This window comes from Tamandua tetradactyla, chromosome 7 (genome assembly GCF_023851605.1).
Source record: "Tamandua tetradactyla isolate mTamTet1 chromosome 7, mTamTet1.pri, whole genome shotgun sequence".
In the NCBI taxonomy this organism is placed as follows: Eukaryota; Metazoa; Chordata; class Mammalia; order Pilosa; family Myrmecophagidae; genus Tamandua; species Tamandua tetradactyla.
Genome location: NC_135333.1, coordinates 123,640,694 through 123,667,832, shown reverse-complemented (window position 1 = coordinate 123,667,832; position 27,139 = coordinate 123,640,694). Strand labels below are relative to the sequence as shown.

Here is a 27,139-nt window from a genome sequence, read left to right as displayed (position 1 = left end):
CAGGCCCCGCCCCTCAGCATGTGATTCTTACCCACTGTTACTTGTTGAACTGGAAAGAATAGACCCCATGGTCTGAGGAAGTATCCACCGTCACTTGATTCTGCTGGCCGCTGCTCTCCTGTACCACAGCCAAGGCAGGAGAGTCACCTTGTGCTATCCTTTCCTTACCTCCCAGTAAAGCAGCCTAGCTAACACCCACCCAAAGCCAAGGGCCCTTCCTGACCTGCCCACTCCCCCTCTCCCCGCACACACACAGCACCAACTTTCACAGCATGTACTGCAGCTTATCCTCTTCCTAAGACACATCGGTCAATTCAAATACAACCCAACACCCAGGAAATTAACTACTGGCTGGAAAAATGTGAGAAAGGGCCTCATTCATGAACACAGACTAGCTAGGTCTCTCCTTCCTACATCCTATACACACCAACCAGCTATTTGTGAACACGGAATCAGCATCATTGTGAGAGGGAGACATGATGGGGGAAATCTGCCTCTGTTCATTTTCCTGGCCTCAATCCAGAGAGATGATAAAATGCTTACCTCAACTGAAACATTGGAAGAAGGCACAGGGGTGTACTGGGAAATGTAAGCTCCTTGCAGAGCTGCAGCTGGTGGCATATACTAGAATGAAAAACATCAATAGCAGTGATTCTTGGCTACATTTAAAGTACATGGAAGTTTTAAAAAAAATAATTGATGCCTATGCTCTACCCCCAGAGATTCTAGTTGAATTGGTCTAGGCACTGGTTTTGTTACAGGCATTCCAGGTGGTACTACAGTACATCCACGGTTAGAACACCGGCCAAGAAAGACTCCTACTGCTTGACTCGCTTTCCTCTTCTCTCCCACTCTCTTTTACTTTTCCTCACTACTCTTACCATCTTTGCCCCTAAGTTCTCCAGTATAAATCAGAATGCAGCCAGACTAAAAAAAAAAAAAAAGTATTGCTCTTCATCCATTCTTCCTGTAAACTACTTTGATAAGGATCTCTAGATGTACATGAGCTCCTCAGTTAGCCAGTCTGTAGACAGAAATACTACTTGTTTAGTTTCATGTGTAGGAATCCATTTAAATGGGTGAGTTGGGAAGCAGGATGGCTGTATTCCTGGATCATCAATTATGAGCTTTTCAATTTATCTTCTATTCTGAGTGTGCCCTCAACTGCACTGATATGACTCCCCATCATCAAAAGCATTTATGCTGAAGAGAATTACATAAGTAGTCCTTGCTCTGTAGGAGTTTATAATAATCTAACAAGTCTCCTGTTTTACCGTGCCCGTGCTACTGAGGGAGAGGTGGCCCAGTTGCTGGGTAAGGGGTCCCATCATGGAGGCAGGTTGCAGAGAAATAGGGTGGTCCACCCCTGGTGTCAGAACTGAGCCCTAGAGGCGGAAACAAAGGACAGGGTTAGTTGGCAGCATCCTGTAAGGCTGCCTAAAGTAGTGATTGATGGATTTTAAATGACCTTAAAATCCTGGGAAATGACAGGTGAGCAGCAACCCAGCTATGCCAAAGAAATAGGCTCTCTAACCATCATACTGGAGGAACCGTTCTCTAAGAATGACAGAGTCAGGATTTTAGGTCATTCCGCTGGGTTGCATGGTGCCTGAGCCAGAACTTGCACCCACATCTGTCATCAAATTCCATTGTTTTTCTTTACACCAAATTGCCTTTTTGACTTTTGTCCATTTCTGAACTCACTGAAGGCTGCATGAGGTATGACTGGTGGTGCATCCAAGCCGGGTTAGGTACTTGTAGAGGAGATGTCTGAGCCACTCTCTAATGCAAGCAAAAACAAACAAAAGTTTTAATTGCCTAGAAACTACTGATCTGAAAATGGTAGCAAAGCCCCCCAAAAGTTTGATTGCCCTCTCAGAAAATAGAAACATTAAGAATGATATGTTTTTAAAATACTATAAACTTTTACAACTCAACAAATAATCCAAAATGGCCAAAGGATTTGAATAAATATTTCTCCAAAGAAGATATATGAATGTCCAATAAAAACAGGAAAAGATGGTTAACATAATTAGTCACTAGGGAAATGTAAATACAAAACACAGGGAGATACCACTTCACACCCATAGGATGGCTATAATAAAAAAGACAAACAAAAACGAGGGTTGACAAGGATATGGAGAAACTGAAACTCTCATACACTGCTGGTAGGAATATGAAATGATGCAGCTGCTCTAGAAACCAGTTTGATGGTTTCTCAAGAAGTTAAACATAGAGTTAGCATATGACCCAACAATTCCATTCCTAAGTCTGTATTCAAGAAAAATGAAAACATGTCTACACAAAAACCTGTAAACAGATGTTCAGAGTCACATTATTCTTAATAGCCAAAAAGTGGAAACAACCCAAATGTCCAAAAAGATAGTATATTCGTATAATGGAACATTATTGAGCCATAAAAATTAATAAAGGGGGTTGAGTACATTTTCACGAGGCCACTTCCCCTGCCCCACCAGTCTGGCCCCCATCATTCTGCTTTGGGAGAAGGGAGGAAAGGAGGTAAGAAGGACTTGTGACATCGCCCCATGACCTACCCAGCCTGGAGCTGGGCCCAGGGAAAACCCACAGCCCCAGAGTATGTGGGGGGGGGAGGGGGGACCCTGTCCAGAACCAGAGGAGGGGGTGGCTGCAGGGTCTCCCCCTCTGCTCGCCCGTCTCCAGGCAACCATGCTGCCCAACTCCCAAGGCCAGACCCCACTGGTGTTTGGCAACTGGCCAAAGCTCCCAGCCCCACAACAGTTTCTCCAGTTCCAGGTCAAGTCAAGACCCGCAGATCAAAAAGCACGCCGTCCCTGAGATTGCAAGGTCATCAGCCAGGACCTGGAATCCAGGAGAAATTTGCCCTAAACCTGTTTCAGGACTGCCCCAAGGCCCCAGGGAGGTGGACCTGCACTCACGGGCCTCCCAGTGACCACACATCCTCTGGATCATGGACATCTATGAGAATCTACATGCAGGGAGGAAGTGCCTCCTGGCTGTCATGGAATGTTTGGATGATGAACTCTTCAGCTGAATTCAGGATGGAGGAGACTAAGTGTTCATAGAAAGAGAAACATCAGAAACCACGAAGAGACTGGTGTGGTCACTCAAGTATTTGCACTCAATCAACAATGTCCCTTGGTATCAAGCCCGAGAATCTTTTATATACCTCTAAAAGGCCCAATGCCATTTTGAAACTCAGTGATTTCGGCTTGAGGAAGAAATCACCACCTGCAACTCTTTGACAAGCCTTTGTTATACATACTCTGTGGGTCCAGAAGTGCTTGGCTCAGAGATGTATAACAAGTCCTGTGACATGTGGTCTCTGGATGTCATCGGGTATATCTTGCTGTGCAGGTACCCACCCCACTCCAACTACGGCCCTGCCATCTCTCTGGACGCAGTCTCATCTAAATGGGCCAATACGAATTTCCCAAACCAGAATGGTCAAAAGTATCAGAGGAAGTGAGGATGCTCATTCAGAACAGGCTGAAAACACAGTTTACCCAGAGAATGACCATCCCAGAGTTTATGAACTACCCCAGGATCATGCAATCAACAAATGTCCCTCAAACTCCACTACAAACTAACTGGGTTCTGAGACAGGACAAGGAGCAGTGGGAGGATGTCACGGAGGAGATGTCCCATGCCTTGGCCACAATGTGTGTTGACTGTGAGCAAAATAAGATAAAAAAGATTGAAGGGTGGGAGAAAGAGCAAAGGTGATGGTGGACTTATACAGGAAAGGTAGGGTTTAGCAAACAAGTGATTGCTGAATCATTATATTGATATTTCTTTTAGTCTCCAGTATCTTAGAGCAGCTAGAAGTAAAAACCTAAAATGGTGAAACTGTAACAAGACTGAAGATACATCCCACCCCCTCTGCCTCTGAGAGGTGGAAGAAAGTTCAGGGCCTGAAGGGCCCTGCTCACTGGGCCACTGAGTCCCCTCCGGCCCCACCGGAGGAAAAGCGATGACTCTCTGTGTAAATACAGTTTTGAGAAGAAGAGACACAGACTTGTCCACTTATACCGCCCTCCCTCGTTTGCTGCATGGAGCCCAGAACTTGGCCAGAGGCAGAATTCGAACCCTTTGGCCATCATCTGCCTTGGTTCTGGCCAACTCTGGAGAGGCTGGGGGGCTGGGAGGGTGAGGAGAGAAGGGAGCAAGATGCTATTGCATCTGTGCTCATCTTGCAGTTTTATCAGTAATTTGACCTTGAATTTTTATGAAAAACAAAACAAAACACAAATAAAGTACTTATACATGCTACAACATAGATGAACCTTGAAAAAAGGCTAACGAAAGAGGACAGTCACAAAACATCACACATTGTATGATTCCATTTATATGAAATATCCAGGAGAGGCATAGCTATAGAGACAGAAAGTAGGTTAATAGTTGCCAGGTACTGGGGGTGGTGGTGGAGAGGGAATGGAGTAGGACTATATTAATAGATAGGGGATTCTTTCTGAGGTGGTGAAAATGTTCTGAAATTAATGATGATGCTTGCATGACTTCATAAATATACTGAAAACGACTGAATTGTTCTCTTTAAGAGGGTGAATTTTATGGTATGTGATTTTTTTTTCAATTAACAAAACTATTTAATAATCATATCATATTATAGACTTAAGTGTTACATTTCAGCCTGATTGTAATGCACAAGTAGTATAAAATAGGGTTTGTACATATGCATATCACAGCAGGAAATAAAGCTGATGTAATAATTACTGTTAATGACTTTCACTTTTAAAAGTAAATTTAAAGAAAGATTTCCAGCAAACTTAGGTGAACCACTAGATAGCCCAAAGAAATGTAATTAATCATATTTTAATCAGTAAGTTATTAAACTATATACTATAACTTAAAATGCATTTTGAACAAGTTTCAAATATGCTTATTTTATACTTATTAAATATAAAGATGTAAGCTCTCTGGTACATAAGAAAATATTTACAACTAATAAATATATGACTTTTATCTCAATTTTTTTTAATGCAAAAAATATAAATACTAGCAATACAAATCCAGAAGTGCATCAAAATAACCAAGCAGGGTTTATTTAAAAAAAAAAGTAAGGATTGTTCAAGATCAGAAACTCTATAAACATAAATCAAAATTGAAGGAGAAAAACTACAGTGTAATATTAGATGCTTGAAAAAACATTTGATAAAATTCAGCAGCCATTTATTTAAAAAAATCTCAAAGTAAAATCGAGGCAAGGGCAGTGAGACAGTGGCTCAGCAGGCAGAGTTCGTACCTGCCATGCTGGAGACTCAGGTTCAATTTCCAGTGCCTGCCCGTGCAAAAAAAAAAATCGAGGCAAGAAAGAAACTTCTTAAATATAGTAAAGGTTATTTATTAACATAAACTATCCACTAAAATTAACCTAAACAGAGAAATATTAAAACCATTATAATTACATTGCAATTAAAGTAACTTATCATAGGGTCAATCAAATAAATACAATAAGAACATAGTTGGTTTAAAATTGGGAAAAAAGAGACAAAAGTATTATTATTTGCTGATGTAACTAAACACCTATAAAACTAAGACTCAAATAAAAAAACACTATTAATAATAAGAGGATTTGTTAAGTTAACAGTATAAAAGAGAGACAAACATAAATCAATAGCTTTTCTTTGGTCTATCAATAACTACCAGAAATACTTATAAAAATTATAAAGCACATAGGAATATATTTAACTAAGACCTACACAAAGAAAACAAAAATCATATTGAAGGACATAAAGTAAGACTTGAAAACATGAAAGAGATAGGATATCTTAGGTGAAAGACTTAGTATTTCTAAAGTCAATTTTCTTAAGCTAATATATAAATTTAGTGTAATTCCAATTAAAACCCTCACAGATTTAAATGTTTATAAACTTTATATAGAAGTATAAATGCCCAAGAATAGCAAAGAATAGTATGAAAAAGAGTGGAGAAAAGAGTTTGTCTTACATATATTAGAACATATTATGAAAACTGCTGTGGACAAATCAATATATTATTAGAACAGGAACAGACACAAAGATCATTGGAATGGAATAGAGAAATAAATCCCAGTATTATTATATTATAAAGCTGGCATTTTGATTCAGTGGGAAAAAGGATGGATTATTTAATAATTTGCTAGGAAAACTGAAAGTTTCCAGAATGAAAACATTCTGAAAGAAACTACAGTAGGACCTCTATCTTATGCTATATAAAAAAAAATTTTCTAATGATTACACAGTTAAGTGTAAAACAAAGAAATAAAATCTTAGAGACCATATGTACACATTCTAGGGACTAGAGAGATCTTTTTAATTAAGGCAGAAAACTCAAAAGCTATAAACAAGAAAACAGACATTTAACTATATACAAATTTTAAACTTTTGTATGACAGAAACAATGATTCCCAAAAGTATGGTCTCTGGACTGGCAGCAGCAGCAGCCTCTGGAAACTTGTTAGAAATGCAACTTCTTGAAAAAGAAAAAGAAATGCACCTTCTTGCTTCACATCCTAGACTTATTAAATCAGAATTCTGGGTGTGGTTGAGCAGTCTAGGCTTTAACAAATACTCCAAGGGATTTCTAATGCACAGCTAAAGTCTGAGGAACACAAAGTCAACAGATAAAAAATGAATTTGGAAAAAACTATTTGTAACAAATGTAACAGTCAGAGGAGTAATACTTATACAAAGAATTCTTGTAAGTTGATAAAAAAGGAACAAATAATCTAATAGAAAAAGGAGCAAAGCATATGAAGAAGCAATCAGAGAAGAACAAATCAAAATATGACAACATAAAACAATGCCAATTTCACCTGCAACCAGGGAAATGGAAACTAAACTAACAATGCACTTTATATTCATCAAGCTAGGAAATATTTTAAAAGAGCAACAACATATCTGGCTGAAGGGAAATAGGTACACTCATACACTGCTGATAGAAACATGAATCAACACAACCTTTGCAGAAAGCAGTCTGGAAACATCTATAAAACTGAAAATGCATATACTTTTCAACCTAGCAATCCCACTTCTGGGACTACAGCCCCTCAAAATAAAAGCACTCAAATGCAGGGATACAGTACGAGGATGTTTACTGGAGCATTATTTGTAGCAGCAAAAAAACAAAACCAAGTGAATACCCTTCACTGGAGTATTGATGAAGAATTCAGGTATTTCTGCACCATGAAATACAAAGACACTCATCAAAAAGGAAATAATCAGAGCAGAGGTTTTCCACCTGGAGAACCACCTAGAGGACTTTTAAAACCCAGATTGCTGGGATGCCCAGGGTTCTAAATTTAACATCTGAGCAGGGTCTAAGACCTTCTGTTTCTAACAAATTCCCAGCTGATGCTGATACTACTGGTTCAGGGACCACACGTCTGAGAATTCCTGGTCTAAGTTATGACTGAGTAAGAAGGGAGAGATGTAAAATATATATTTAATATGATCTCATTTTTGTAAAACAAACCCATATAGGCTTGTATATGCACATGAAGAAAAATATGCAAGCTATATACTAGGTAATTATAGCCTGGGTTTACTTGTGGGTATGGTAAGCAAAAAAGGGAGACCCCTATAACAGTCTCTCTGTATATAAAGTGATCACATTTTATGTGTTTTTTTTTTTCCAACAGAAAAATTTTATTGTATCTCTAAATATCACTAACAGGTCTGGCATCGCGTTTCCATAGCTGGACAACTCTTAGATCTTACTCATCAGCCTGCTGAACTGTTCCTTTTTCAGAAACACAGGTATCACTCAAAATTTTTCTGATTTTTTTTTATATTGTTTTTAACTGTTGTTGTTTGCCGAATCAAAGCAGCTGAATTTGCTACAAGTTCAATCTCATTTCCTTAAAAAATTAACTCATCTTTCTGAGCTTGAGATACTGAACAAGCAACACCTGGCTCATCTGACCCTGCAGATTTCTTTTTCACCCAAGACATTTTGGATTTCAAAAAGACACCCTCTCTTTGGAATATCGACACTGATGGGGAAGTAAGCCTCCGCAGACCTCATCTTGTGATGGAGTCCAGAGTAATTCCCTGACCTCGTTCTGTACCTAACTACAGTACAGTGATCTATGGCCAATTCCTTCCCATGACCCCCCAGTTTGTCAACTCTCAGCCTCTTCCCAATAACTGTGTGTCCCTTCCATTTCCTGGAATATCAACAGTCTGGCTGCTGAAAATAGTCTTCATTCTCACAGTAGATGCAGCAAAAAAGAGGATGTTTTATACTTTCGTGTAAAATTATTTGTGTGCAACATGTATAAAAGAAAACCTAAAAAACAAGCTTTTTTCCAGCTTTATATTCCTTCACCGGAAACACAATGGTGGGTAAAACCATCTCACACTCTATGGGGCATTAACGTACCTGAAATGAAGACACAGGAGATGGAAGATACGGAGACAGTGCTGACTGAGCGAGCATCCTGTTGGGGGTGATGTTATAAGGGGTTGGGTAGAACCTGTAGGAGGGAACCACAATCAGTAAGGAGTCACAGGATAAGTGCCCCCACAGACAGACACAACCAAGTCCCACTAAATGCTGCTTGAAAATCAAACTGAACATCCAAATGCCTGGACAGATGCTATTGTCACTTTCAGGTGACCTGATTACATAAAATACACTTACCCATTCTGAAGAGCTGTGGTGGGGTCGTAGGTCAAGGCCACACCACCCTATAAAAAAAAGAACACAGGGATCATATTGTCAGCCCTTGGGTGAGCGCAGGAGCAAGCCCAAAAGGCCAAGGCAGGGGATGTACTTAGTTCAGCTGATTAGGGTGAAGTCTGGTCAAGTCTCAATATAACTGTTAAAAGGTTTTTCTCTTTGTGCACAGGCTGCAAAACCCCACTTGTAACCCACACTGAATCGTATGTTAAGTAGCCATCATCTTTCAGTTACATACTCAAGCTTGCCCCCCACCCCCCAACCCTTTGCTGGTTTGAATCTGTTATGTACCCCAGAAAAGACCATGTTCTTTTTTTTTGTATGCTGTTTGGCAGTTTCACGTTTCATTAATTTTCCATGTGAGTATCCTGTTATTGCAGCACTATTTGTTGAATTTTTGTTCATTTGCTTTTTTGCTTGTTTTGCTTGTTCGTTTTGTTTTTTGGGAAGTGCATCGACTGGGAATCGAACCCGGGTCTCCCACATGGCAGGCGAGAATTCTACCAATGAACTACCTTTGCACTCCCCCCCAGTACCATGTTCTTTTAATCCATTCTTGTGGGGGCAAACCTGTTGTAGGTGGGACGTTTTGATTAGGTTGTTTCAGTGGAGATGTGACCTACCCAATTCAAGGTTGTTCTTAATCATTTACTGGAGTCCTTTAAGAGAGTTCAGGGGGAGACTGAGAGCTTAGAAATGCCCTGGAAGAAACAAGCAAGGACCCACAGAAGTTCAGAAACATTTTGGGGAGATCAGCAGATGTCGCCATGTGCTTTTCCATGTGAAGAAGAACCCCAGATGCCAGCAGCCTTTTCTCAAAGGTATCTTCCTCTTGAAGCCTTAATTTGAATATTTTCATGGTTTAGGATTATTGATCTGTATCCTAATAAATTTCCATTGAAAAAGTCAACCCACTTCTGGTATATTGTATTCCCAGCAGCTTTAGCAAATTGAAACCCCCCCCCCCAAGCTCATAGAAATCAAGCCATGGTAATTTCCATTCTACTTTAAAATCCTCAATACTCCAGTCTTCTCAGGGGTCCTCTTACCATATCTCCATTCCTTGGCCAAGACCGTCCATTTTGTACAAATTTTCCTTGATTCTGTCGTTTCTTTGGCCCACCATCAGCAAATTTGCAAAGCAAGGGATCAGATGGGGCTGCCAAGAGAGAAAGCAGACAGGCAAGCTGAGTCCTGCCTCACTTAAACCACTCAATTCATACAAAACTCCTCCAGAATCTTCACTGGAAGTAATAACCTGCGGCCCTCTCAGCCTGATTCCCAGAGGCCTCACCTGGTACTCCAGGGGGTGTCTTAATATATTTTCCATTAAAGTGGGTGATGATGGCTTCACACTTCTCTGTGGACTCCATCCTAAGGAGCACAAGAGGGGTTAGGCTCTAGCTTCTCCAGGATCTGTGTTCTCCCTACATTCAAAGAGAAATCTCTAAGTTCCCAGCCCCCACAAATGCTCCAAAAGTTGTGAGTACAGAAACTCAAGAGCTCCTTCCACGCAAATTCAAGGTATCTTGATGAGGCAACTCCAATCCTCTAATTAAGGTCTAAGCTGGCTCCTGTAGGAGCCTTCAAAGGAATAATAGAGGGCTTTAAGCTATGAACATTCCAAAGAAGACGTTGATGGATAGGTCTAATATTTTGTCTTGTACACAAATAAGAATATAAGAAATAATGGCTGTTACCATTATTTTTTATTACAAAATTTCTAAAGGACATTGTTCCCTTACTCTGAGAAAACTGCAAGAATTTGCCAATATTTATTCTTTGCTTCTGAACATAATTATCAAAGTCTGATTAGTGACTGATAACATTATTAGGAATTCATGCATTTGTAGAAGGGACAATTGATTAAGAAAGGGTCCATAAAATACTAGTAGTCAATGAGAGGGAAGGGTAAGAGGTATGGTATATATAAGTTTTTTCCTGTTTTCTTTTTTTTCTTTTTCTGAATTGATGCAAATGTTCTAAGAAATGATCATGGTGATGAATATACAACTATGTGATGATATTGTGAGTTATTGATTATATGCCAAGAATTGAATGATCATATGGTAAGAATGTTCATGTTTGTATGTTGTTATGTTTAAAAACGGATAAATAAATAAAAAGAAAGGGTCCATAGTCCATGATGATGGGGGGAAAAAAACAACAATTGGTACTAATGAATTAAAGTACCTTGTAAGGGGAAGCAATACTGAGTAAGAAATCTAGATTTCAGAGCCAGTTCACCACCAATGCCTCTGTGAGCTACAATACTCATGAAAATGCTCTGGACTCACTCCTCATTTTTACTTTATAGATAATACCCATCTACTCTACCTCACAGGGTTGCATAGTTCAAATGCAGTAATGTATATAAATATGTTTTGAAAGTTATAAGGATCTATATAATACAAGGTACAGTATCTTCCCCTCTCTCCATATTTAAAGAAGTGAATCTCAGCATACTTTCTATATTAATAACTGCTAAAAATATGAACCCTTCCTATGAAGGGGGTAAATTTTTTTTTTACTTTTTTTATTATGAAATACAACACATATACAAGAAAGCAATAAATTTCAACGTACATTTTAACAAGCAGTTATAAAACAGATTTCAAATTTTGGTATGGGTTACATTTCCATAATTTCAGGTGTTTCCTTCTAGCTACTCTAAAACACTGGAGACTAAAAAGAAATATCAATATAATGATTCAGTAGTCATACTCATTTGTAAAATCCTAACTTCTCTGTTATAAATCCTTGAAGGCAGTAATTTTCAAAAGGCCTCAAATGGAACTTTTTAGAGAAAAGCGCACATTAGGTATCCTAGAACTGTAGTCTTCAACTGGGTTACTCCTACTACTTAAAGTCTTTCCAAAGAGTCTTAAGAAAATCACTTTGAGAAACTCAACTTTCTTATAAACCCCTTCTCAAAAATTATCTCCCCGAGGGACAGCTCATGATTACTAGTGATCAAGGGCCCTCTCCTAATTACGCCTCTCAACTTACTTCTCACCTGTCCCAAATCTCAACAAGAGGCATTGGTGACTGAGTTACAAATCCTTTTGTTTAGTCGAGTGTTTGCAATTCTTTCCTTCCAACAAAGTCGGAGGACTTCAGCAAGTTGTCAACTGACACATAAAAAATCAATTTTGATAATAGATCCCTTTGGTTCTTGGCATATAAGTCAGAGGGAATTCAAAGAATTCTCGTCTTAATAAATCTCTTTCCATTCCCATCTACTTATTTATGTGCACAAGTACATAATCATTCTCAGCATGAAAACAAAAAACAGGAACATGTGGTTCAATAGTAGAATGCTTGCCTGCCATGAGGGAGACCCAGGTTTGATTCATGGCCCAGGCACCAAAACAAACAAAACAAAGCCATGAACAGAATTGTTATTAAACCTGTTCTGCTACAGCAGTAAACAATATTCATTCATGGCTATATGACTTAATTAGAAAAATCTAAACAAAATAAAACTTACCCATGTCATAAAAGAAGCATTTCCAGTACAATTTACTTTACATAAAACAATTTCGTATCAACATTTCAATAAACTTATGTTGTTTTGAGCAGCTATGAACTAACAATTATAAAAATAAACTTTTTATGGATTAATACTTAAGAGCCCTATGGCCATGGGGAAAAAAATTCTATTTCTATATATTGTTGTTGCAGAGAAGTATGACAGGATAATCCACTTCTAACTATAGAAATATTTTACTATAGAATAAAATTCTGTAGGGAAATGGAATAGAAATACAAGATCATGAAGGAAAAAAAGGAACACTGTAAGACAGAAAATTTATGACTGTTAAAAAAGAAATGGCCCTAAATAAAAAAAAAAAATTGACAACAACAAAAAAAGAAATGGCCCATGTATTTTTAAAATGGATGATTTGTATACCAAACTGCTATGATAGATTTCATCTGGATACATTTTTAAATGATGTAACAGTTTTATTTTTCAATGGCAATATTTCTAATTTGCTGGAAACTATACCTTTTAGAAGAATCTAAATGTATGAAGAAAAATTTTAGATGTTAACATAGAAACATGCAAGATATGTTATAGTTTTTCAAAAGTCTTTAGAGTCAAAAAAAAAAAGTCTTTGGAGTCAAAGACTCTAACAGCAAACTCACAGAGGCCTGGTGAGGGAAATTTTAACTTTTTGAAGAAAACACAGCAACATCTGTTGGACACCGAGTGAACCACTAATTCAAAGTACTTTATTATTTCAACATTAGCTAACCCTACCTTCCTTCCAACAATGTCAACAACATTGCAGACGTTGGCTTACAACGGCTGCTGTGAAGAAAACAAGTACCCTAAGAGAATGAAAATTTAACAGGAAATAAGGGTGGAGGTATCCAATCTGATTCCAAGATTGAGAAGTTGTGCAGCCCCCAACAGGCACATACATCCCATTAGTAACTATGGTTATTTAAGAATGAAATTAAAATATTTTTTCTTTCACTGCTATGTGCAAAACTATGTGCTTTTCCAAACTGCTATAAAGTTGCTAAGACATAAATATTAAGTTGTTTAGATCATTTATTTAATAAATCTAACCATTAGGTATTTTTTTTGGTCTAGGGAGCTGTGAAAAAACTACCGTGACAAATAAGAGTGCCATGAACTAAGAAAGTTTGGGAACTTCTGCTTCAAGAGGGTATGGGAGCAAGCCCAAGCCCAAGAATGCCCCTCAGGTTATACTCGGGATTGCCAGCAGGTGGGGCTACCAAGAGTGTGTAAGGCCAGAAACATTGCTGAGTAAGACGGAAGTGGTCATGGACCAGACAAGACACCGCAAAACAAAAAAGCAACCTTCAGATCAGTAGTTTTCAAACTATTCCAAAAAAGCAAAAAAAAAAAAAAAAAAGAAAGAAAGAAAGAAAGAAAACCATTCAAACAAATACTTAAATAAAATAGTTTATTACGAATCATTTCTTAAGTGGGGTGGAGGAGGCTGAAACCCTATGACAATGACCCCTGAGCCCAAACAGAGGGCACCCTGGAGAGCTCTTCAACTTCAGGGAACAGCTTATGAAAGTCACTCACCTACATCAATTTCTTCCACCTCACAGCGTGAATCAAGGCTCATGAAGGCCTGAGATCACACAGCCTGATCATATAGTGGCAGAGGTGCTTCTAGGATCTAGCTCTCCTAACAGATCTGAAAAGGGAGACCAAACCTTCTATTTTATCCTACTGATTCTGAAGCCAGAAGGACCAGGGCTCTGCAAATCACTTCATATTGGAACTTCAGTTTCCTCATCGGTAAAATGGGGAGTATTTACTTCACTGGGGTTGTTGTAAAGATTAAGTGGATAACAGGATGAACTTGGACACAATTAATTAAAAGAATATGTGGGATTATTTTATTCTGGTTGGATCTGGACCAAAGAAACAGAGGTTAGAGCAGCCAGAAGTACTGGGGAAAAGAATAAAGATTTGGAAGCAAATGGATTTTTGATTGTTGTGACCTCTAACGATAAACTAGACTTTAGGTTTACTATCAAGTGCTTTTGTATGATAATTTGGTCCTTGGGATAAGGCAACACAGATTTTTAAGAAACATTCTTAAACTAACCTCATCATTTCCCACCCTTGGGACCTCTCACCTTGCAAAGCCAACCCCTCTGCTTGTCCCACTGATGTCTCGAAGGATTCGGGTGGAGATAACCTGGCCAAAGGGCTTCAGCATTCCCTCCAGTTCTTGCTCATCCATTGACAGTGGGAGGTTTGAGATGTATAAATTTGTGGGGTCCTGCTCCTGTTGCTATGGAAATAAAAGTGAAGAAATGAAGCTCACATCTCTTACCCTTCCTACATCCTTAGCCATCATCCACAAAATCGCATCTCAGAAAAGAGATAGCTAGAGCCACACAACCAAAAATAACCTCATCAACTATTTGTAATACCCAGTCCCACTACCTTGGGGTATATATTAAGTCCAGGAAAAAAAACAGCTTTAAAAAACTCAAAAATGGACAGCATAATAATACCTAATTGTAAAGTAATCATGTTAAAACACTGAATGAAGCTGCATCTGAGCTATAGGTTTTTTTTTTTACTATTATCATTACTTTTATTTTTTTCTCTATATTAACATTCTATATCTTTTTCTGTTGTATTGCTAGTTCTTCTAAACCGATGCAAATGTACTAAGAAACGATGATCATGCATCTATGTGATGATGTTAAGAATTACTGATTGCATATGTAGAATGGTATGATTTCTAAATGTTGGGTTAATTTCTTTTTTTTCCGTTAATTAATAAAAAAAATGTTTCATAAAAAAAAAAAAAAAAACAGCTTTACTATTTCTATTACAAACCCATAATCTGTAATTAGGTAATTTCTGTACAAACTCATAATACAAAGCATCAATTGGCTGTCTCTTTAAAAACTAGACAGAGACTCCCAACCCCCACCTCCACACCCACCCCACCCCCGCCCTACCCCAGCAGCCTGTCCCAGAGGCTGGATTCTCTTGGACTGCCTTGTTCCTTGGCTGGATTGTTTTGAGTAATTCCCCATCCCCCACTTCCGGCCACAGCACAATCCTCTAAGTAGGAATTCCTGTTCTCTCCCTGATGGAGGGAAAGCAGGAAGACAGGAGAAGGAGAAAGGGAAGGACAATGTGCCTGGGCTGCACTCAAGGCCAAATGAGCAACTCACTGGGTCACCATGAAGCCCTGAAGGTTCAAGTCTCCTAGGAACTCTGAAAGCTCCTAATTTGTACTATCAGTGAGCTGAGCTTCTCTCCAAAAAGAAGAGGTGGGGAGGGGGGTTTTCAGAGGGCAGAGCTGTCATTCCACCCTAGACATTGGGTCACCAGCAACCTTAATTGCCTCTTCTGCCTTTCCCTTCAGAGCTTCCTTTTTCTTTATCCATTACAGAAAAGTGTGCCTGGAAGGCCTGCTTCATTGGTTCCATATATATATCATTTACAACTGCTTCTGAAAGGCAAAGGGACAATCTCATCTAAGAAAAGGGAGAGAAAATCCTCTAGTTTTCTAGTAGTCTAAGGGGAAACAGTAACTCCAGACAGATTTGAGAAAGAGGGACAGTTTTCCTTCTCTGCTGTGACGTTCCCCCCATCTTTACTGACCTCCCCATCCATCGCCTCCACTGCCATTTTACCCCCTCCACTGCCACACACACACACACACACACACACACACAGACACACAACAGTATTGGGAGGTGGAGAGCATTGCTTCAAGTTTCTGAGTTGCACAACTGGTTTCTAAAGGGAATATTACAAAATCACGGCAAGTTGTCTGGTAGGCAAGTGGGGCCAGAGTGGAGATGGGAAAGCAGCAGGAGAAAAGGAAGAAGCCCCTTCAGCCCCCAGCCTACTTAGAATTATTTGATGAGAGGAACAGAACTGGCTGAGCTACCTGCCACAGACACTGTCCTCCAGCCGGCAAGGGGGTGCTCAATGGGACCCCTGGACCAGACTATTTTTGGCTAGGTAGAGAGTCCAAAAGCACTGTGGATAGCCCATGCCTGTCAACTTCATGACTCTTAAGCCGCCTGTGAGCTTGGAACTTGGAACTCTTAGGCTAACCACAAAGCCCTTGGAGGAACAGTTTGAGGTAGTGCCCTTACCTTTGCCATCTGTGCCTGAACACCGCTGGCTTTCAGTGCTGTTACAGCTTTCTGTGCTGCCGAAGGACTGTCAAAGTCCACAAAGCCATAGCCTGGAACAAGGAAGCAGCGTCACTTGGAGGTGGGGGAGTAAGGGAGGTGGGAGGCCCAGGCCTTTCAGGAGACAGAACAGTTATGACCCATGTAACAGGAGTGGTAGGGAGAAAGAGAAATTGAGAGGTTTCAAATGGACACGTGCTCCTCAAATACTGGGAGATTCGCTCTACTTTATGGCTAACAATGCCAAGGGCAGTGAGGTCCTTGTGGTGTCCCTCCTGTTTCCCTCCCACCTCCATCCCTGTCCCTTTTAGATTTAAGGTTTCAGGAATGAGATTTTCCAACAACCCACAGTCACCTCTCCTCTTTTCCATTCACACCTCAGAAATGCTGGGGACACAGGAAATGCAACCTCTCTGAGCAGATAACCAATTGCCAGCTGAAAGAAGCCCCTCCCCACCCTTTCCCTTTCTTCCAGCCCCACCTAGAATTGCTCAAAACCCCAATAACACTATTACTCAGAAAATAACAAACTACCAGTTACCCTCACCCCACTCCCACCTCCCCAAAAAGGCATTTACATTGCTTTTCTAGAAGAAACAATCTCACCTCCCCATCTCTACCACCTAATTTAGGGAGACATGAGGTCCAGAATAAGCCCAAAGGACTCAAAGAAACTGTGCAGTCTTCTGACGCTGGATACCCAAAACAGCATTTTTGTCTATTTAGCTGTCTGGGCACCAAGGAATCTAAATATCTGCTAGTTGTTTAAGCCTGAAAAACCTCAGAGACTCCTCCCTGGCACTGGGTACTAGGAACTCTCAGCAGTAAAAGGCAGAGGCAAGGGATGGCCTGGCTGACTTGCTCTCGATCACAAGGACAGCTGTTCTCTCACCTTTGCATTTGTTTGTGGTCTTGTCCAGTATGGCCTTAGTGGAGACAATCTTGCCGTATCTAAGGGCGAGGGAAAAACAAAAACCAGGTGCAAAGCAGTATTAAGAAAAAATGACCCAAAATTTGATAATAAGCTAAAAGGAGGACTGCATGTCTTTTCATGTCATTCTGGAACACTGATTAAAAGGCCAATCCAAGGAATATTTCAGGAGGATGTTCATTTGTTTGACTTACTATTTATCACTGATTAGGTCCCAGACTTTGAAGATACATATTACCGTGTACATATTTTATGGTAGAAATGCAAACTATTTCTATTCAGTAGAAAAGATAATCACAAAGGTTATTGGGTTTCATTGTCCTGTAGGACATGGATCAGTCTTGTATCTAACCCAGCAATCCTACTCCAACATTCTTTCTTCAGTTCCTCAAATGTTCTTTGAACCCATTTCCTATCCTGCTGGTTCCTTCATTAATGAGTTAAATAAATTTTTGACATACGTTCATTCTGTATTTGTATAAGTCATGTACTTGTCTTTTTAAAAAATTTTTTAAGTTATACTTTGGCAGCAGTCATGTGGAAGCTCCCAAACACTGAGCAGTGGAGTATCACAGGTCAGGGATTATATTCGAGGTGTTCTACTAAAAGAAAACTTCCATGTTCCACTCTAGGAGAGTGAAAATACAAAAGAGACAGAATGGAAGTCACTAAAAAGTCAGAAGTTTAAGATCTAACTTAGGACAGTTGTCAGGCACTGAATTTAAGACCAATACCCCTAATAAGCAATTTTTCCCACCTCTCTTCTCATCCCCAAAGAACATTATTTGTTTGTTTTGCTCCTTGGCGGCCTCTCGCTAATTTTCTTCAGTGGGGCTTTTGTGACCCAGTGGGCAAGACAGAGTAAGTCAAGCAATGCCCTGGAGACTGGGGAAAGAACACATTAAACTGGGGTAGGAATGGATGTGGTGAGCCAAGCCCTTCAGGGATACGTGCTTGGATTCTTTCTCAAACAGGCAAGGGGAGGAATCCATGGGAAGTCTGACTGCAGGCCAGAGGACGCACATGCTGCTATCCCTATCAAGGCCCCAGGGTGGAGCCTACTGTGGTCAGAGCAGCCTGAGACTTTGAGCTCAGAATTTCCACTGCAACTGGCAACAGCTGGGTCACTGCTGTTTCCTCCTAGGAAGAAGGAGCTGTTGAAGAGAACCAGGAGTTCTAGTCCCAGATTCTACACCTCTCTTTCCAGCCCAGCAGGGCTTAGGATCCAGCAACATTTACTTCCCCTACAACCCCGAGATAGACAACTGGGACAAAGGCAGGAAGTCCTTCTCAGCATGGGAAACACCCTTCCTAGAAAGGCTTAACTCCTGCTGGCAGCATCTAGGAGGGCTCCACCCACCAGCTCTTCTCAATCCTCCTTTGGTCCTAACTCATCTGCACCTATCCCCTCCCTGACTCACTCCTACTTCTCCACAGTTCCCTTCTGGGCTCCCTACTTCCATCCGACATGCTGGCCCTGACTATTCTCATCCTTTCGGACACAGCAAAAGACACGGCAACGGTTGCGAAGGACAAAATAAAGGTCTAAAAGTACAGTAAAGTAGAATCGAGTTTCCTCTCTGAGTTTGTGGTATGAAAGGATCTTTGCAGCGCATTGTATTTGTATACAAGAAACACAAGGTATAGGGATCAAGGACCTAGGTTGCAATTTTACACTATTCCCTCATAAGCCAGCATTTCTGCCAATTCCCATCCTCCCATCTCCAATTACTAGCCTTAGACTAAGTCCCCTAAATTCTGCTTAAATGCAGTACTAACAAGATAAGCTGAGGTTAAGGAAGAACCAGTTTCATACTCTGTAGAGACTGAGCCTGTGTGGTCTGTTGCTAGCAAAAGCCCATGTGATTTGCACAGACCAAATGGATCAAATCACTATCTCAGAAGAGTAAGGGATTTTCAGAGTATTTCTTTCTTTTTATTTAGAGAAGTATGGGTTTACAGAACGATCATGAATAAAATACAGGATTCCCACATACCACCCCACCACCAATGCTTTGCATTGATGTGGAACATTTGTTACTATTCATGATAGCACATTTTTATAATTGTTACTATTAATTAAACTCCATGGTTTAACTTAGGGTTCACTGTTTGTGCAGTGTAGTTTAATGGATTTTTTTTTTTTTTAGGTGCATGGTACAGGAATCAAACCCAGGTCTCCCACATGGAAGGTGAGCATTCTACCACTGAACCACCCATGCACCCAGTTTCATGGCTTTTTTTAAAAATGTTTGTTCTGTTACCTTTATAAAATCTAACATTTCCCCTTTTAATCATATACAGATGTGCATTTCAGTACTGTTGTGTTCACAATGCCGTGCTACCATCACCACCATCCATTACCAAAACATTTCCATCATTCAAAATACTCTGTACATGTTTTTTTTGGGGGGGAGGTGCATGGTCCAGGAATCGAACCCAGGTCTCCCGCATGACATTCTAACCATAAAACTCTGTACATTTTAAGCCTTAACTTCCTATTCCCTACCCGACCCTGTCCCATTTGCCTATATTCAGGATTCTGATTCTATGCGTTTGCTTATTCTAATTGTTTCAAACACTGAGATCATACAATATTTGTCCTTTTGTGTCTAGTTTATTTTACATAACATGATGTCCTCAAGGTTCACACAGGTTGTCATATGTATCAGGACTTCATTTCTTTTTACAGCTGAATAACATTCCATTGTGTGAATACACCACATTTTGTCTAACCATTCATAGTTGAGGGACACTTGGGTTGTTTCCAATATAGAGTATGTTCTAATTTGCTAGTTGCCAGAATGCAACACACCAGAGAAAGATTGGCTTTCAATAAAAGGAGATTTATTTAGTTAACATATAGTTCTTCAGAGGAAAGGCAGTTAACTTTCAACCGAGGTTCTTTCTTATGTGGGAAGGCACAAGGCGATCTCTGCTGGCCTTCTCTCCAGGCCTCTGGGTTCCAACCTCTTTCCCTGGGGTGATTCCTTTCTGCATCTCCAAAGGCCTGGACTGAGTTGTGAGTGCTGAGATGAGGTATGCTGAGCTGCTTGGGCTGTGCTACGTTGAGTCTCTCATTTAAGCACCAGTCAATTAAATCAAACATCATTCATTGCAGCAGGCATGCCTCCTAGCCGACTGCAGATATAAGCCTCCTAGCAAGAGATGAGGTTTACATGCCATTGATTCATGTCCACAGCAATAGAACTAGGTACCTTCACCTGGCCAAGTTGACACCTGAACCTAACTACCACAGAATATTTCTGATGCCTTCTATCTTGGGAGCAAAACTTTCTGCCTCTGTAGGATTTGGAGCAACTGGCATGGGATTGTGGATTAGTTTAACCACTTCAGAAAACTGTTTAGTAGTATCTACAAAGCTTGAACAGATGTATATCCTATGACCCAGAAATTTTACTCCTAGGTATACCCAACAGAAATGTGTACACTTATGCAACAAAAGACACATATAAGTTCACGGCAGCACTATTTATTCATAATATTCACAAACTGGAAACAACCTAATGTCCCACAATAGTAGAATGGATAAACAAACAGTAGCATAATTACATGATGGTATAACCCTATAAAGCAATGAGAATGAATAAGTTTTTGCTATTCCTAACATGGATGACTCTCACAAACAACATTTAGCAAAATAAGCCGGACATAAAGGTATTGCACTATATGATTGTATTTATATAAAGTGTAAACAAGCCTTAACAATCTATTATTTAGAAGACAAACAATTGATAATTTTGTGGGGGAGCCAGTAAAGGTAATAAAGAAACCCTATCTACTACTGGTAAGTGGGCTCCTGAAGTGTTTTAATTCTTGCCCCAAGGAATGGTTACCAGGGTGTGCTCACTTTGTGAAAATTCTCTGTGTTATACATACATATGATTGTGCATTTTTCTGTATGATTGTTATACTTTAATAAAAAGTTTTAAAAGATAGAAAATATACACAGTCTACTTCCCTCCTGATAGGAAGCCAGTTTGGTCTGGGAAAATCTGGCCGGGATCTATAATATCTAAGTAGACCCTCCTAAGTGTGTGGGGGGAGGGCGGGGGAGGCACCACAAAAGCAGGGCAAGAAACAAGAAAACAAGAACTGAAAAATTCTCCTCTGTTAAACAAAACTTAAGCTAAAGGTCCAGATAAAGCTGAATGGAATGTCAAAGAACAGATAGACAACAAATTCATCCAGCAAGAAAACCCTAGATAAAAGAAGTGAAAGCAATCTCCAGAATAAACTAATTAAGGTAATTAAATGCCTAGACACCAGTAAAAAATAATAAATCACACTAGGAAAATTGAAGATATGGCCCAGTCAAAGGAACAAACCAACAATTCAAATGACATACAGGAGCTGAAACAATTAATTCAGAATGTACAAACAGAGATGGAAAACCTCATCAAAAAACAAATCAATGAATTGAGGGAGGATATAAAGAAGACAAGGAAAGAACAAAAAGAAGAAACTGAAAGTCTGAAAATACAAATCACAGAACTTATGGGAATGAAAGACACAGTAGAAGAGATGAAAAAAAACAATGGAAACCTACAATGGTAGATTTCGAGAGACAGAACATAGGATTTCTGAACTGAAGGATGGAACATCTGAAACCTGACAACAAACAGAAACTATAGGAAAGAAAATGGAAAAATATGAGCAGGGACTCAGGGAACTGAAAGACAATATGAAGCGCATGAATTTACGTGTTGTGGGTGTCACAGAAGGGGAAGAGAAGGGAAAAGGAGGAGAAAAACTAATGGAGGAAATTATCACTGAAAATTTCCCAACTCTTATGAAAGACTTAAAATTACAGATCCAAGAAGTGCAGCGTACCCCAAAGAGAATAGATCCAAATAGACATACTCCAAGGCTTTTAATAATCAGAATGTCAGAGGTCAAAGAGAAAGAGAGGATCTTGAAAGCAGCAAGAGAAAAGCCATCCATCACATACAAGGGAAGCCCAATAAGACTATGTGCAGATCTCTCAGCAGAAACCATGGAGGCAAGAAGACAGTGGGATAATGTATTTAAATTATTAAAAGAGAAAAACTGCCAACGAAGAATTCTATATCCAGCAAAATTGTCCTTCAAAAATGAGGGAGAAATTAAAACATTTTCAGACAAAAAATCACTGAGAGAATTTGTGACCAAGAGACCAGCTCTGCAAGAAATACTAAAGGGAACACTAGAGACAGATACAAAGACAGAAGAGAGAGGTGTGGAGAAGAGTGTAGAAAGGAAGACTATGAGTAAAGGTAAAAAGAAGGAAAATTAGATATGACATATAAAATCCAGAAGGCAAAATAGTAGAAGAAAGTACTACCCATGCAGTAATAACACTGAATGTTAATGGATTAAACTCTCCAATCAAAAGACATAATCTGGCAGAATGAATTAAAAAACAGGACCCATCTATATGCTGTCTCTACTCAAAGGACACGAGGCCAAGGACACAAATGGACATTCACACACCAATGTTTATAGCAGCATGATTAACAATCACCAAGAGATGGAAACAGCCAAAATGTCCATCAACAGACAGTTGGCTAAACAAACTGTGACATTTACATAAGATGGAATATTATGCAGCTGTAAGACAGAATAAAGTTATGAAGTATGTAACAACATGAATGGACCTTAAGGACATTATGCTGAGTGTGATTAGCCAGAAACAAAAGGACAAATACTGTATGGTCTCACTGATATGAACTGACATTAGTGAATAAGCTTGGAATATTTCCTTGGTAACAGAGACCATCAGGAGATAGAAATAGGGTAAGATATTGGGTAACTGGAGCTGAAGGGATACAGATTGTGCAACAGGACTGAATATAAAAACTCAGAAATGGACAGCACAATATTACCTAACTGTAATACAATTATGTTAAAACACTGAATGAAGCTGCATATGAGAATGATAGAGGGAGGAGGGCTGGGGCATAAACAAAATCACAAAGAAAGATAGATGATAAAGACTGAGATGGTGTAATCTAGGAATGCCTAGAGTGTATAATGATAGTGACTAAATATACAAATTTTAAAAATGTTTTTGCATGAGGAAGAACAAAAGAGTGTCATTACTGCAGTGTGCTGAAAATAGATGGTACTTAATATTTTAAAATGTCACCTTCTGTGTGAGACTAAAGCAAAAAATGTTTATTTGGTACAAATCTATACTTTGACTAGTACATCTCCTAATATAACTTATGTAGATAGTTGATTGAACACCTTAAGTATATGGAACTTTGTATAGGACATGAGATTTTGTTGCTTTGTCCAGGTGATGCCCTGATGAATCCCAGAGTGATTTGATCAGTCAGTGGAAAAGTATTTGCAAAGTCCCCTTCGGGGAATGGTGAGAACGGGGGAAAACTCAACTTCCCCAAGTTGAATTCTTGATATTCTCACAAGCAGTGTGGGCAACCAAAACTATAGGCTGAGCCCCCAGTCTTGGGGTTTGTTCATATGAAACTTAACTTCACAGGGGATAGGTCAAGCCTACTTAAAATTAAGCCTAAGAGTCACCCCCAAGAGAACCTCTTTTGTTGCTCAGATGTGGCCTCTCTCTCCAGCCAACACAGCAAGCAGACTCACCACCCTCCCCGTCTACGTGGGACATGACTACCAGGGGTGTGGCTCTTCCTGGCAGCGTGGGACAGAAATCCCAGAATGAGCTGAGATTGAGCATCAAGGGATTGAGAAAAACTCTAGAATGAGCTGAGACCCAGCATCAAGGGATTGAGAAAACCTTCTCGACCAAAAGGGGGAAGAGGGAAATGAAACAAAGTGTCAATGGCTGAGAGATTCCAAACAGAGTCGAGAGGTTATCCTGGAGGTTATTCTTATGCATTAAGTAGATATCACCTTGTTATCCAAGATGTAATGGAGAGGCTGGAGGGAACTGCCTGAAAATGTTGAGCTGTGTTCCAGTAGCCATGTTTTTTGATAATTGTATAATGATATAGCTTTCACAGTGTGACTGTGTGATTGTGAAAACCTTGTGTCTGATGCTCCTTTTATCTACCTTGTCAACAGATGAGAGGAACATATGGAATAAAAATAAATAATAGGGGGAACAAATGTTAAAATAGATTTAGTTTGAACTGCTAGTGATCAATGAAAGGGATCAGTAAGGGTATGGCATGTAAAATTTTTTTTCTTTGTTTGTTATATTTTTCTGTATTGATGCTAATGTTCTAGGAAATGATCATGATGATGAATATGCAACTATGTGATGATATTGTGAATTGCTGAGTGTATGTGTTGGGAATGTTTGTTTCTTGTAATTTTTTTTAATTAATAAAAAATTAAAGAAAATATACACAGTCTAATGTTATTTCTAGCTCTTTCTACCACTCATTTATCCAGACTCAATTCTTTCCCCCTTCCCATCTGTCATGGTTAGGGACAGGTGTCAACTTGGCCAAGTTGTGGTACCTGTTCATCTGATTGGGCAAGCGCTGGCCTGTCTGTTGCAATGAGGACATTTCATAGGATTAGGTCATGATCACGTCAGCTACATCCACAGCTGATTCCATTTGTAATCAGCCAAAGGGGAGTGTCTTCTGCAATTAGTGATGCTAAATCCAATCATGGGAAGCCTTTTAAGGAGGACTCAGAGGAGACAGGTTGCATTCCTGCTTTGGCTGGTGAGCCTCTCCTGTGGAGTTCGTCCAGGCCATCCATTGGAGTCATCGGTTTCGCAGCCTGCCCAGTGGATTTTGGACTCTGCGTTCCTACGGTCACGTGAGACACTTTCATAAATTTTATATTTGCAAGTGTTCCCTGTTGATTCTGTTTCTCTAGAGAACCCTAACTAATACATCTTGGTACCAGGAGTGGTTCTTAAGGAACAGAATCTTAAAAATGGGTTTTTATGAATGGTTTTCTACTCTGACTGGGCTCAGAGACACTAAGGACTCTGATTCCCGTAATCAGAATGACACTCCCAATCCATGGACTGAGTTGGCAAAGGAGATAGTCAAAATATCATCATTCGATTCTCCTAATGCTTCGCTTGTACGAAGCCAGACTCTGGGGGATAATGTTTTTGACACCTTTACAGAGTTTTGTAGGAATAAGAGTTATAGAGATGTTGGTTGGTTGTTGTTAGATACACTGTCTACATGAAAGGGTGAAAGGGATGGGCTTAAGGCTTCAAACAAGAAGCTTAAGTGCCGTCTGAAAGATGTAGAGGTTTCTATGAGTATCCTGAAGGAAAATTTTATTTCCTGTACCCATAGACTTGAGATCTCTGAAAATCAGACTCAGAATCTTATTGTTAGAGTAGCAACTTTACAACGTAAACTGAAATCTCAGTCTTGCATGGTGTCTGCCGTTAAAGTGAGGGCATTGATTGGAAAGGAGTGGGACCCTGAAAAATGGGATGGTGACATATGGATTGATGATGATGTTGGGGGTGAGGTTGAAACCCTAGACCATGCTGAGCCTTCTTTAGATAACCCTGTAATAGTCTGCCCTGAGGACATAGCCGCCCCACCTCCAGCCTGCCTTGAGGAATTGGCCACCCAACCTCCTCCTGAAGGGATTAGCCCTAAAGTTATTATTCCTGTTTCACCAGATGAAACTGCAAATGAAAGCCCTGAAGCAAATGGCTTGGAAGATATTTCTAATTCTTTTCATGACCCACCCCCACCACCCCTCATTTCTTCTAGACCTATAACTAGACTAAAGTCCCAACAGGCCCCTAAAGGTGAGGTACAAAGTATCACACATGAGGAGGTACATTATACTCCAAAAGAACTGTGTGAGTTTTCCAATTTATATAGACAGAAATCAGGGGAATATGTGTGGCAATGGATTTTAAGAGTGTGGGATAATGGTGGGAGGAATATAAGGCTGGATCAGGCTGAATTTATTGATATGGGCCCACTAAGCAGAGATTCTGCATTCAATGTTATAGCTAGAGCAGTTAGAAAAGGTGTTAACAGCTTGTTTGGGTGGTTGGTTGAAACATCGATCAAAAGGTGGCCAACATTACCTGAGGTTGAAATGCCAGAACTACCCTGGTATAATGTAGATGAGGGGATCCAGAGGCTTAGAGAGATTGGGATGTTAGAGTGGATTTATCATGCAAAGCCTGCTCTTACACCCCAGGAATGTCCAGAGGATGCACCTTTTACCAGAACAGTGAGAAATAAATTTGTGAGACTAGCACCATCATCCCTCAAGAGCTCTGTGGTTGCACTTCTCTGTAGGTCAGATATTACTGTAGGAACTGCTGTCACTGAGCTGGAATCCTTAAACACAATGGGGATGACAGGATCCCGAGTTGGCAGAAGCCAGGTGGCAGCACTTAATCACCAAAGACAGGGTAGAAGACGTGGGTATTATAATAGACAACAAACTCAAAGGAGGCATCAAAATTATATGACACGCAGAGATTTGTGGCATTGGCTAATAAATCATGGGGTGCCTAGAAATACAATAGAAGGGCAGCCTACTAAATTCTTGTTGGAGCTGTATAAACAAAAGAGTTCTAGGTCAAGGGAACAGAAGTCTAACCTGAATTACAAAAACACAGAGTCACGGCCCCTTAACCAATTTCCAGACTTGAAACAGTTTACAGACCCTGAGCCCCTTGAATGAAGGGGAGGCCAGGTCCCTATGGGGAAGAAACCTGTTACACTGCCACAAATTTATACTGTTAACCTTCCTCTAAGTCTTCCCCAAGGAGACCGACGGCCTTTTACCAGGGTAACTGTGCATTGGGGAAAAGGAAATGATCAGATATTTCGGGGATTATTAGACACTGGTTCAGAAGTGACATTAATTCCAGGGGACCCAAAACGTCACTCTGGACCACCGCTTATGGAGGCC

General features: G+C 39.9%; 1 protein-coding gene and 1 pseudogene across 4 annotated transcripts in view; one reads left to right on the top strand and one right to left on the bottom strand.

The window, feature by feature from the left end:
• Positions 1–27,139, bottom strand: part of RBMS2 (RNA binding motif single stranded interacting protein 2) — an 88,790-nt gene that overhangs the window by 7,888 nt on the left and 53,763 nt on the right. For 3 of the 4 annotated variants that reach the window (XM_077111076.1, XM_077111074.1, XM_077111075.1), the window contains exons 3-13: positions 17,240–17,298; positions 16,309–16,400; positions 14,314–14,471; positions 9,977–10,056; positions 9,732–9,841; positions 8,644–8,690; positions 8,383–8,476; positions 1,705–1,782; positions 1,275–1,385; positions 544–624; positions 32–118 (exon numbers count right to left, since the gene is read on the bottom strand). In XM_077111076.1, coding sequence (XP_076967191.1) covers positions 38–118; positions 544–624; positions 1,275–1,385; positions 1,705–1,782; positions 8,383–8,476; positions 8,644–8,690; positions 9,732–9,841; positions 9,977–10,056; positions 14,314–14,471; positions 16,309–16,400; positions 17,240–17,298 — 991 coding nt within the window. In that variant the 3' untranslated portion in view covers positions 32–37. The remainder of the gene's footprint in view (positions 1–31; positions 119–543; positions 625–1,274; positions 1,386–1,704; positions 1,783–8,382; positions 8,477–8,643; positions 8,691–9,731; positions 9,842–9,976; positions 10,057–14,313; positions 14,472–16,308; positions 16,401–17,239; positions 17,299–27,139) is intronic. The other variant, XM_077111077.1, reaches the window with a different exon arrangement.
• LOC143642551 (MAP kinase-activated protein kinase 2 pseudogene) lies at positions 2,239–3,773 on the top strand (annotated as a pseudogene).